Below are 13,660 nucleotides of genomic sequence, written 5' to 3'. Positions count from 1 at the left end.
CTTGTCAGGTAACGTTAGGTTTAGCTCACTTCTGAATACAAATTTCTCCCCAAAATATGGTTAAGTATACACACACACACACTGTACAAACGGTAGGCCTATATTCAATCCCCTACCCTGACCCTAAAATTACCCATCTCACAGAAAACTTTCTGCATTTTTAAATTTTCAGAATACTTTATTTCATAATTATGATTGATAAGCTGTTTTCCACACGGAGAGCAAAAAACATTTGGTCCCCGTAAAGTAACTGTTATAGGGAGTAACGTTACCAGGTAGGCTCCCCCCCCACACACACACACACACACACACACACACACACACACACACACACACACACACACAAAGTAATTGCTGTAATAAATGTCACACCCTGTAATAACAACAGGCGAGAGACTCACTTCAGTCGGTCAACAGACACAGCGGACCGTGATGATGTTCGTCACTCCAGAAGCTGGTTTCTCTCTGCTGGTTTTTCGGCTCCGTTAGTGGGTTTGCGGTTCGGCCAGACTGTTTACCACCCACATCTCTTCTCTCAAGAGTAAAAAGTTTTTAACTTGGTAAGAATCGGTTTAACGGAGAAAGTGCTCAACAAAGCACCAGATGTGGCGAGTTTGAATGGTATTTCCTGATTGTGGGATTTCAAAGCCGTTTCAGAGAGTTTCTTCCGCTTGGCTCCGAGGATGAGCGCGAGCGCACGGGAGTGGGACAGGCGTCGGTACAGAGAGACGAATAACGGAACGGGCGGGACTTAAAAATCATGACGCTCAAACGAGAGAGAGAGAGAGAGAGAGAGAGAGAGAGAGAGAGAGAGAGAGAGAGAGAGAGAGAGAGAGAGAGAGAGAGAGAGACTCATCACACTCTTCCGGATTCGAAAAGCGATGTTCTCTGAACATTCGCACTTTTTTTTTAACATTTACAAAATGTTAGTTCAATATTTAACACATTTCAGAAAAAAAGTTGTTTTTGTAGGCCTACTAACTTTTTAAGAACATTATTAAAGACCAGATAACTTTGAAGGAACGTTACTGGAATAACTTTGCCAGAACGTTAGCCAACTGTTAGGTAGAAATGACATAGCCTACTTTTTTAAAACATCTTCTGCCAGATAGCCTGTCCTTAAAATGTATTATCAATGTTCCCCACACTTTATGACCATGTCATAAACAATGAACTGATAACAACGACTTAAATAATTAACTGATATCATACATAGCCTACTAAATGATTGTTGTTGTGTCCCAAATGACAAATGCATTATACGCACTGTAGGCTACTCAACTGTCTATAGTGTAGTGTATGAAGTTTAAAAGTGTAATGTTTTCATCCAACATCGTAGTCTGACATCCCTGGGCTGTGTCCAAAATCACATACTATTGAGTAGCTACTTATTTTGAATAAAAGTAAATACTTCAAGACCGCTAAAAAGTGTGTTCTATACAGTAGTCAACATTTGAAGTGGATCAAAAAAGTTCATTAACGTTGTTGACTGTAGTATGAGTGTGTGTAGTATGAATGTAATCCGGACATACCACATTCCCCATGTTGTCATTATCATGTGACCAACGTCGCTTCACTGCCATTCATAAATCCTCTCCCGTGGCCTCATGGGATAGTAAAGTCCATATGCACAGTTCAGAATCTCACCCGAAGAAGTAAGTCATCTGGGTACTTTCTGCCTACTCTTTTATGAGGACTGTGAATTTGGACATACATCTTTTGTCACACACAGTTTTTCACTGTATAGTAGGGAACGATGCGATTTCGGATGCAGCCCTTCCCTTTTGGCTAAGGAAGTAAAGCTGCAAAAGTTGAGTGTCTGACATTCCACACTGGGTTAAATAAGTGCATCATCCATGTATTTGAAGTGCACTTTTTGTAACAAACTACTAGAACTGTTTATACTACAAATGCATTAGAATAGTGCATGAGTACACAAATTGGAATGCACTGAAGTGGTTGCACAAATGTTTAACCCCATCTCAAACTCACTGGTTGGCTCTGGTTGAGATTAGGAAGAGCTGCCTACAGGTTTTCTCATTGGCCCGCCCCCCAAATGTTGGCCAATGAACAAACCTGGATTTTTTGGGGATTTCAACAGGGGGAGCCTCAGAGGAAGCAAAAAAAGTGCAACGCTGCAATATACCGGTGAGGAGATAAGAGGCCTTTTTTGAGTGGATGTCAGTGAGAATAGGCTTAATAACCTCTGGCTACTTGTGAGGAAACAGCTTAGCACTTAAAGAATTGACATCCTGTCTGCGAATCTTCAACAAGTTTGCTATTAAACATTCAGTGTGAGTTATGTTTGCAGAGTTTACATTAAAAAACATTACTGTTTTATTGTAGAAGAAACATTTTGCAAAAGGTAGAATTCTGTTTATGGCACTGATCATGTGTTTATATGGTATCTGACTCATACAAAGCGATTCAGTGACATCAAGGCTATAATGTGATTGGTTTACGAGGCACGCGTGATCCAGTTTGATCCCGGTTTACTAGGCACACGTTATGGTTTCTCCAACTACAGTGACTTACTTAAGCAAAAATGATTAACTTTTGGTTTCTGTGCGGTTCTGACGCCTGTACTGAACTGTAATGGGCAACATAGATGAGAAAAAACAGGTAGCTTGAGAATTCTGTCCTTTTTTAGGGTCGCAACTTGTGACATCACTTCCTGTTTTTGGTTTGTTTAGATGTATTTGGTCCTGGTGTGTTCATATTTCAGTTGAACCGCACCAGAGCTCATTTGGAAGTGGACCGAAAGCCCCTGAAAAGGTAAGTCTCGGTCTGCCTGTTTGATGTGCACTAGGGTTTGGATGGCAGCGTTCACACTTGTTCCAATGAACCGCTCTAACAGAGCAATTGCACCAGAATTTGTTGTATTCAAACCAAACCTGCCAAGTGTGAACACACCAAAAAGAAGATTTATGTAATATATAGTCTTAGTATAAATATTGATTTTAATATGAATATAAGTGCAGAACTGGCTTGAGTTTGGAATTGTTTGCATGTGCATGACGTTATAAGCACTGGCACAGACAAATAGACTACACAGATACATTTAAAAAATCCAGGAACATCAGATCAGGTTTCAGCAAATATTTTCTCACTACTTCATTTTATTGTATTCAGTCCACTAGTACTTAATCCATTTGTGTTGGGACTGTTTGAATAATTTTTGCTGCATTAACTGATAGGCAGTGGATTTTAGTTCCTACCATGCTTTACACTGGATTAAGAGAGTAAACTTATTCTCAAAATGTGTGTGTTAGTCTGTGATTACATGCAATGCGTTTGTTGCGAACGTGTGTCAGACTGTCAGGTGATGACAGTGGATCCCTCTAGTGGTGCAGCTTTGTGTCATTTCCACTTTGAAGAGTCTGCAGGCAAAGTACCTGGTTCATTGACATCAAATATAAGAATCTCAGTATCTGCAGCGAAATGTAGTATCGCCACACGCTTTCTCACTGTAACACACAGATCTCAGTCTATAACACATACAAATGTGACACATCATTATTTTAATACCTTTATTTTATTTAAATTAGAAACAAAAGTTTGATCAAAAAAGTTGACATAAATAACATCATTGTAATTCACATTTCAATAAGTTACAAAGTTTTACAATTGTTTTAATGTATTTCTTTAAAAAACAGGAAAACCAAAAGACCTCACCCCAAACCATGTTTTTCAAATATGAATAAATTGATAAATAAAAAGATAAAATATTAAAACTTGCCCAGAAGTTTCTGAGTCCCCTTATGTCCCATTTATAATGAAAAAGTAGAAATCTTACGATGTTTTTTTCTAACAATAATAATAATAATAATACTGTAACTATCATCATTGCTTTAATGCAAACTATTCTTTTTTTTTTTTTTAAATAGATTATTTTAAGCTTAATTATTTAAACCTGATTATGGTCATTTACTGTGGCTGGTCTTCTCTCTTTTATTTTCAACATATATATTTTTTTGTTTTGTATGAAAAATGATACTTTTTTATTTGTAGAGCTAAGAAGGTCCATAGGAAGTAGCGTGTTTTTTGTGTTAATACTCTTGACATCTTTCCGTAACTGTGTGTGCTTGTGTGTTTGAATGCGTGTGTAATTTATGTACATGATTTTTTATTTGTCCTTTGCATATTCACACATGTGTGTCTGTGTGTGCAAGATAACAAACATCTCACGTTAGCAATTTAACCTGTGCAGCTCAACACCTGGCGTCTGTCTGCTACGTGAATGCTTCAATAATCTCCATCCTATGAGAGAGAGAGAGAGAGAGAGAGAGAGAGAGAGAGATTAATTGCATTACACTGATGTTAGTATTTGTAAAATGTTCCACTTTGCTGTCTGTCTGCTTGCTGGATCACAGGCAAAAACCACCTTGGACAAGGAGCAGACAGTGACTCAGCTTTCAGGGTGAATCGCTGTTTCATCAGGTACCATAAATAAGAATTACAGCATCCTCAAATCATCACCCACAGCTTCTCTGCCATGTTAGATGAACTTCCAAAGTACTCTCACTCTTTCCAGTCAAGTGACTCGTGCGATGGTTCTTATAATGAATCAAAAAGATTGTTGCTGAGTCATTGTTGCTGTGTCGGGCTGGTCACGATGCTCAAACAATCAGATCAATGTTTTACAGAGACATGGTGTTCAATATACAAATATCTCTCCATATTAATCTGAGAAATGAGAAAGTATTTTGAGAGGGATAAAATTACACACTTCAGCATTGAGGTGGTGAAAGGGCCAAACCTGACCTAAAACCTAAAGAAATGTACTCACAACCTCAGAAGACCAGCCGTCAAACATCTCAGATACGGCATATCAAATGTGCTTTTACACACGCAAACACACACACACACACACACACACACACACACACACACACACACACACACACACACACACACACACACACACACACACACACACACACACACACACACACACACACACACACACACACACACACACACACACACACACAGTCCATGCAAGTCACAGTGAAGCTCAAGCCTGCTGCATGTGTGCTCTGGAGATCATGTCTATATATTGCACATTTATGTGCACATGTGTTTGAATGTGTGTGTGCGATTAGATTGACTTATGAGTGCTTCTCATTGCAGCCAACATGCATCACTCACAGCAACTGGAAACAGGAATTCTGGGAACTTGCTGAAGAACTGAACACCTCTTTTGGAGTACAAACACAATGGCTATAAAAATGAGGTTCACTGATTTGTGATATTTATAGCATCTTCCCCAGAATTCCCGTATTGCTCGTGTTTCCTCCATTCAGCACCAGTCACTGCACTTCCTGTAACCCTCAATGTCAGAAGCTCAGGCAGACCCACGATGAAGAAGATTACACTTCACCCAAAAAGAGAATTTCTTTTATTAATCCTCATGTTTTTCTAAATCTGTATGCTCTTTCATGACATGTCAACTTTGGCTTCAGACGACGTAAATATAGTGCAGAAGTCAAATGTTTTACTTTTATGGTACTTTTTGGTACTTTTTACTTTTATGGAACTTTACACAGTTATAGAACTGAACTGAATCAACACTGAACCGACTCGAGCTGAATAAAGATACTAATGATCTTTACACAGTTATTAAACTGAATTGAATCAACATTGAATCGACTCGAACTGAATAAAGATACTAATGAACTTTACACAGTTATTGAACTGAACTAAAAATACATTGAACCGACTGAATAACGACTGTCTTCTGTAGAGCTGCTTTACAGCTGAGTTTAATGTAGAATTTTGTATTCCTGTTTATTAGAAGCTGCTTTTTAAACAACTTGTAACGTATAAAGCGCTACAGAGATAAAGGTGAAGGTTATTTTATGAGAAAGAGCAGCATGAACATTCCTCCAAATATCTTCTTTTGTGTTCCAAAGAAGAAATAAGGTCATACAGGTTTGGATCAACATGAGGGTGAGTAAATGATGACAAATTAATCATTTTAGGCTGAACTATCCCTTTAAATCACATCTGAATTTACCAGTTATGCTCTTATTATGTTATATGATATACATTCTGAATATTTTACATCATTCATCTTCATGTCTAACACTCAGATGAAAAGCACACTAATAATTACATTATAAGTACACTATTTATAGCACACAATAGGAACAGTTTAAAAAACGGATCAATAACAAACTGCAGTCACAACGTTCACTGCAGGAATCATCATAGAAAGAATGAGAGGGTTGCGAAGCATGTAGTTAATTTCCAAACAAACTGAAAAATTAGTAATTTATCAGAGAAATCAAAGTCACAAATGCATCAAACAGTCCATAGTGGCCACGGCAGAACGGCATGCAGCCCACCTCATGGCCAGTCGCCGGGGGGAAGGGCACAAAAACAAACAATGTTGCTAGGGCAATCCAAACATAGGCAATTGCCAACGGCAACCAGACAGGCCAATCAACTTACTACAACTTCAGAGGTAGTGGATTATGGTTGCTAGGTAACCATAGCCAGGGTCTCCCATCATTTATGATTGGCCGTTTGGACCTTGTTGTGTGGTTTGTGATTTTCATAGAGAGAATACAAAGAGAGAATACCATGTCTACCATTGTTCAGACAAACAGATAGTCGGCCCCAAACTCAGACTGGTCGTGATGATCAAACAAGCAGATATTTCGAAGCAGATTCAATTGTGTGCACGATTTATTAATTTGTTCCCTCGATTTATAAACCGTGCGCACAATTTAGCCTACTATTTTTTTCCTAAATGTCACATGCATAATGTTTTATATAATTTTGACAAATTATACAAAAAAAATATACAGCTTTAGTTAGGTGTTATGACTTTTTATCTCTCATTTATCAATGATTACTGATTACCTGAGACACACTTATGCTTTAATTATGCTTTTAAAGCCTCATCTATGGCTCAAGACAACCCTTGTGAAAAAGACGTGTGCATAATTGGACTGAATGTGCACTCATAGTGTACTTCAAATCTTAAGTATATATTTTTTAAAACTGTACTTGCAGATAATTTGATATTAATGAAATAAGTGCACTTAAAGTCTATGTACTCTGACTATATTTCTTAATATACTTAAGTACACTTTTAAAAACTGCACTTTGTAATTAACAGTCAAATTAAAAGTTTTACTACTTAAATCATTTTGTTTTAATGATAATTTGTCGTGATTTACACTTATTTTGATGTATTGACTAACATAATACAACATGTAAAATATTTTATTATAATTTTAACTAGTGTTTTATTCAATATTTCATTTGAAGATAATATATTTGGTAACACTTTACAATAAGTTTTCATTAGTTAACATTAGTTAACTACTTTATTAAACATGAACTAAGAATGAACAATACTTCAAAAGCATTTATTAATATTAGCATTTACTAAAGCATTATTAAAAAAATTATTAATGTACTGTGAACTAACATGAACAAACTATGAATGACAGTATTTTTATTAACAAACATTAACAACGATTAATAAATACTGTAATAAATGTATTGCTCATTGTTAGATCATGTTATTTAATGCATTAACTAATGTTAACAAATTAGACATTGACCTTGACAACATTCCATTGTATGAAAAAAAATATATACTATGGGAGTCAATGGTGCCCCACAACTGTTTGGTTACCAACATTCTTCAAAATATCATCCTTTGTGTTACACAGAAAGAACAAAGAAATGTATACAAGTGTGGAACAACTTGAGGGCGAGGAAATTATGACAGAATTGTCATTTTGGGTGAACTAACCCTTTAAGTGCAAACTGAATGTGATGTGTATTATTTCCCTAAAAAGTGTTTTTTTAAATGTGTGCTCAAGGCTACTTTTTCACAAGGGATAACTAACCATTTTATTCCTATTCACCTTTATAAGTATGTGTTTAGCATCCTTATACACACAAACCCCTGCAGAACTCTAAACTCATATCCACTCCTTTTTTTCTCTTTCATTTTCATCTTCTCAGTTTTTTTATTATATTCTCCTTTTGCATGTTCACTTTTAAATAAACAGTAGATCTCTCTCTTTCTAAAGGTTTTAGAAAGTCCGTCCTCTCTTACCAGTCTCTGTCTCAGTAGGGTCTGTTGGCATCTTTTGGCCGTTTCAGCTGCACTTTGAGTCTTTTCATGCCGATCTGAAATCCGTTCATGGCCTGGATGGCCGTCTGAGCACTCGCTGGGTTATCAAAGCTCACAAAGCCTGAGAGAGAGAGAGAGCAAAGACAAAGAAAAATGTTCAGTGTCCATGTAAAACTCACCATTGTGATGCAAGAGTGCTGTGGGTGTTCGCAAGAGTGTTGCTATACAGTTGCTAAGGTGCTCTGATTGGTTGTTAGAGTGCAATGCCATGCAGCTGCTTGAATGTGGTAGTCAAGTCAAGTCACATTTATTAATATAGTGCTTTAAACAATACAGATTGTTTCAAAGCAGCTTCACATTAATAAACAGGAAAATAACTAGGTAACACTTTATTTTACAGGGTCCTTTTTACACGTTACATGTAGCTAGTAATTACTATAAATTGTGCATAATTACTGTACATGCAACTAACCATAAACCCTAAACCTACAAGTACATGAAGTTAATTAATACTTCTCTGTACTTAAATGCATAATTGCACTGTAACATGGACACTGTAACATCTCCAAAATGTTAAATACCCTTTGACTAGTAACCAAAAGTCCAAATCATAGTCTCTGCTGCACCAATTCAACTGATATAAATACTAGTGTAGAACATTGCATAGAAACCGTGTCTATTCCTCGTTTAGTGAGATCAAATAATAAATCTAATGCAGGATCTAGGAAAAATCTAATTGTTATTAAAACAGAAAATGTTGCTATTAGTAAACAAAAACTATTTCTAAAGCTAGGTCTTCTAAACATTAGATCACTCACACCTAAGGCAGTTATTGTAAATGAAATAGTCACAGATAATAGCTTCGATGTACTTTGCCTTACTGAAACCTGGCTTAAACCAAATGATTATTTCGGTATTAATGAGTCTACTCCTCCTGGATACTGTTATAAGCATGAGCCCCGTCTGATTGGCCGTGGCGGAGGTGTTGCAACCATTTATAAAGATATTCTAAATGTTACTCAGAAAACGGGTTATAAGTTTATTTCATTTGAAGTACTTGTACTAAATGTTACGCTCTTAGATGTTAGAAAAACATCCCTATTATCTCTAGCCTTGGCTACCGTATATAGACCGCCAGGGCCTTACGCTGATTTCCTAAAAGAGTTTGCAGATTTTCTCTCAGACCTATTAGTCAATGTCGATAAAGCATTAATTGTTGGAGATTTTAACATACACGTAGATAATCCAAATGATGCGTTAGGAGCTGCGTTTACAGATTTATTAAATTCATTTGGGGTCAAGCAAAACGTCACCGGACCAACTCATCGTCTTAATCATACACTCGATTTAATTATATCACACGGAACCGATCCAACCGATATAGATATCATTCCACAAAGTGATGAAGTCACTGATCACTACATGGTAACTTGCATATTACGTACTGCTGTAATATGTCATGCGGCGTCGCGTTATCAACCAGGCAGAACAATCCTCCCATCCACCATAGATAATTTCTCAAATTGCTTATCTAATCTGTCTCAGCTGCTGCCTGAACCCAAACAAACAGATGAACTAGAAGAACTAACTAGCACTATGAGCACCATTCTCTCTAGAACATTGGATGTGGTTGCACCTATTAAATTAAAAAAGGTCAGAGAGAAAAATAAAGCACCATGGTATAACAATACTACGCATGTTTTAAAGAGAGAAACCCGTATTTTAGAGCGTAAATGGAAACAAACTAATTTAGAGGTCTTTAGAATCGCGTGGAAAGACAGTATGTCACGTTATAAAAAGGCCCTAAAAGCTGCCAGGGCTGAGCACCTCCGCAAACTAATAGAAAACAACCAAAACAATCCAAGGTTTCTATTTAACACCGTGGCTAGACTAACAAATAAACAGACGTCACCCGAACAAAATATCCCGTTACAGTTCAGTAGTAATGATTTCATGAACTACTTCACTGAGAAAATAGAAAGCATCAGAACCACAATTATAAACGTTCAATCTTCAATCGCGCCTTACAATTCAGCTTCAATTATCACCCCGAAAGAACAATTACAGTGCTTTACAACTATAGAACAAAAAGAGTTAAATAAACTTATCACTTCATCTAAAACAACAACATGTTTATTAGATCCTATACCAACTAAACTACTGAAAGAAGTGTTATCTGTAGTGGAAGAGCCTCTCCTCAATATTATTAACTCGTCTTTATCTTTAGGCCATGTTCCAAGAACATTTAAACTGGCAGTTATAAAACCTCTCATTAAGAAACCACAATTAGATCATAATAATCTAGCAAATTATAGACCCATTTCAAATCTTCCATTTATGTCTAAAATATTAGAAAAAGTGGTGTCCGCTCAACTGGGCTCTTTCTTGCAACAAAATGATATCTATGAAAAGTTTCAGTCTGGATTCAGACCGCATCATAGCACTGAAACTGCGCTCGTTAAAATCACAAATGATTTACTTTTAGCTTCTGACCAAGGCTGTATCTCAATACTAGTTTTACTTGATCTTAGTGCTGCGTTCGATACTATAGATCACACAATACTCTTAGATCGACTACAAAATTATACTGGTGTTCAAGGACAAGCACTAAGCTGGTTCAAATCATACCTATCTGACCGCTACCATTTTGTCTATTTAAATGGAGAAAAATCGATCATAACTCCAGTAAACTATGGAGTGCCGCAGGGATCTGTATTAGGCCCCCTGTTATTTTCAATATATATGATGCCACTTGGAAATATTATAAGGAAACATGGAATTAGTTTCCATTGTTATGCTGATGACACTCAAATATATATTTCATCACGGCCGGATGAAAACGCTACATTTTCCAAATTGACAGAGTGTGTTAAAGATATAAAAGATTGGATGACGCGTAATTTTCTTTTATTAAATCCAGACAAGACAGAGGTAATACTTATCGGTTCAAAAAACCGCCCACAAAACCTCGCACAATACAACTTTAACATCATAGGATGTCCTGTTACTTTATCCTCTACAGTAAAAGACCTGGGTGTTATACTCGATTGCAACCTGTCTTTTGAAAATCATATTTCTTATGTTACAAAAACAGCCTTTTTCCACCTTAGAAACATTGCTAAGCTACGTAATATGCTATCAGTTTCTGATGCAGAAAAGTTAGTTCATGCATTCATGACCTCGAGACTGGATTACTGTAATGCTTTATTAGCTGGTTGTCCTGCATCCTCAATAAACAAGCTACAGTTAGTCCAAAATGCCGCCGCTAGAGTTCTTACGAGATCAAGAAAATATGATCATATAACACCGATTTTATCATCACTGCATTGGTTACCTATAAAGTTCCGTATTAATTACAAGGTATTGCTACTGACTTATAAAGCCCTAAACGGCTTAGCTCCAGTCTATTTAACGGATCTTCTATCGCCCTATAATCCATCGCGCTCTTTGAGATCACTAAATTCAAGGCTTTTGGTCATACCTAGGATATCCAGAACCACCAAAGGAGGGAGAGCATTTTCACATTTGGCTCCAAAACTCTGGAATAGTCTTCCTGATACTGTTCGTTGCTCAGACTCGCTCTCCCAGTTTAAAACTAGATTAAAGTCGCATCTCTTCAGCCAGGCATTCATATAATCCTACAGTTCAAACTACAATCCGGCCTCTATCCAATGCCAGAGGAGAACTGGCCCCCGACTGAGCCTGGGTTCTCCCAAGGTTTTTTTTTTTCTCCATTAAGGCACCTGATGGAGTTTTAGGACACCATTAGGTCACTTGATGGAGTTTTTCGGTTCCTTGCCACTGTTGCCTTTGGCTTGCTCAGTTGGGGATATTTTGGGGATATTTAATTTAATTTTATCAATCAATAAATTCCTCTTGAAACAAACTTTGTTGTATTATTTTAATTTAATACTGTGAAGCTGCTTTGATGCAATCTGTATTGTGAAAAGCGCTATACAAATAAACTTGACTTGACTTGACTTGACTGTAAAATAAAGTGTAACCAATAACTGTCAATGTTGCAAAGTTCATCAATTATTAATACACAAATCTTATGCCGCTGTAAAGCAGCTCTACCGAAGGCAATAGTGCCATTATTCATCTCAGTTGAGTTCAGGTTTGTTTCTCATCCGATAGTACAGTCAAATCGATAATAGTTCTATTGTGCACCAGAGTTTGAAGGTTAGTATTACGAACACATACGTTTTCTCATTCTTACCGAAGCATTTGCTTTGATTGGTGGCTCGATCGACAAAAACTTTTGCAGAAATGACGTTACCGAATGGTAGAAACATCTGGAGCATTTCAGAGTCAGTGAACTCTTGAGGTAAATGGTAAATGAAGATGTTACACCCCTCAGGACCTGCATCACACACATTAGACTCAATGTAAGCTTTATAGACAGATATAATCATAATGATAAACAGCTCACATGCAGTGATTTATAAAAATATATTTATCTTGAAAAAAAAAAACAATTATTTGCCTCCATACCCCTGAGTAAAAGAAGTGCACTTAATTGTATTGAATGTGTACTTCAAATCTTGAACGTATATGAACTGTACTTGCAGATAATATAATATAAAATAAATAAAAGGCCACTTAAGTGCACTTAAAGAGAGACACTTTCATGACTATAAGTGCGTTCCATTCGACCGTAAGTGGACTTCTCAGACAAATCCACCATCTTAAGAGAGATCACAATCCGAAGGGAGCGAACATGTTCAGTTCGAAGGGCACTGCAAACGGCGTAGGGAATAAGGGAACATCGATACATCACTTCACACGAAGTGGAAAGCAAAAATCACCCAAGTGTCATTGTGCACCAGTCTGAACTAACCGTAGAGCAGAGCCGTTGGAAGAGATTTTTAAACAGCTTTGCGATGGGAGGAGTTTACATATACATTTGAGTATTCGTAAATATTGTTACTATACAAACTAGAGTATTTATGAATGGTTACGGTGATGAATGTTACATTTTCATAGTCTATCGTATGAATATGTAAACCAATTTAAAGTGTTGAGAAGCAGCTGAGGCGTTGTATTTTTTTTATTTGACTTCATTTACCTCAGGAGTGTTTATGCAGCTGTACGGCGGAAAGAAAGCGCTAGATTAGACCGCTACAGTTACAGACATCCCAAGTCTCCCGGTAGTTCCGGGAGTCTCCCGCATATTGATAGTGGGGTAGCTCCCTGAAATGATTTTTTGCAGGTTGGGATGTCTGCAGTTATTAAGACCATAGATTAAGAACACATTTATACATAGTTCACTTCAACGGATATACCGTGTTCAGGGTGTAGGGAGCAGTGAACACTGCGTAGGGACCCTGTCGAATGGAACGCACCAGATGTTTCTTAACCCACTTAAGTGCACTTTTAACATGTGCACTTTGTAATAATATCAAATTAAAAGTTTTACTTTGAAGTACATTTTGAATCATTATGTTTGGTCGTGCTTTAAAGAAGTACACTTATTTTGATGTGTTGACTAACATAGGAAAGGACATGTAAAGTACTTGATTATAATTTTAACTGTAGTGTGTTAATCGATATTTCACT

General features: G+C 36.9%; 2 protein-coding genes across 8 annotated transcripts in view; both read right to left on the bottom strand.

Moving 5' to 3' along the window:
- Positions 1 to 735, bottom strand: part of cers2b (ceramide synthase 2b) — a 38,296-nt gene extending 37,561 nt beyond the window's left edge. For both annotated transcript variants that reach the window (XM_082150448.1, XM_082150449.1), the window contains exon 1: positions 402 to 735. The gene's annotated coding sequence lies outside the window, so the exon portion shown is untranslated. The remainder of the gene's footprint in view (positions 1 to 401) is intronic.
- Positions 736 to 3,516: 2,781 nt separating this feature from the next.
- Positions 3,517 to 13,660, bottom strand: part of celf3b (cugbp, Elav-like family member 3b) — a 53,082-nt gene continuing 42,938 nt past the window's right edge. For 4 of the 6 annotated variants that reach the window (XM_082150395.1, XM_082150397.1, XM_082150398.1 and 1 more), the window contains exons 12-14: positions 12,321 to 12,464; positions 8,084 to 8,222; positions 3,517 to 4,260 (exon numbers count right to left, since the gene is read on the bottom strand). In XM_082150395.1, coding sequence (XP_082006521.1) covers positions 8,095 to 8,222; positions 12,321 to 12,464 — 272 coding nt within the window. In that variant the 3' untranslated portion in view covers positions 3,517 to 4,260; positions 8,084 to 8,094. The remainder of the gene's footprint in view (positions 4,261 to 8,083; positions 8,223 to 12,320; positions 12,465 to 13,660) is intronic. The other 2 variants (XM_082150399.1, XM_082150400.1) reach the window with 1 other exon arrangement.

Source organism: Leuciscus leuciscus (genome assembly GCF_965113295.1).
Source record: "Leuciscus leuciscus genome assembly, chromosome: 20".
Classification (NCBI taxonomy): Eukaryota; Metazoa; Chordata; class Actinopteri; order Cypriniformes; family Leuciscidae; genus Leuciscus; species Leuciscus leuciscus.
The sequence above is the reverse complement of the archived record's forward strand: the minus strand, read 5'-3'. Positions and strand labels throughout refer to the sequence as shown.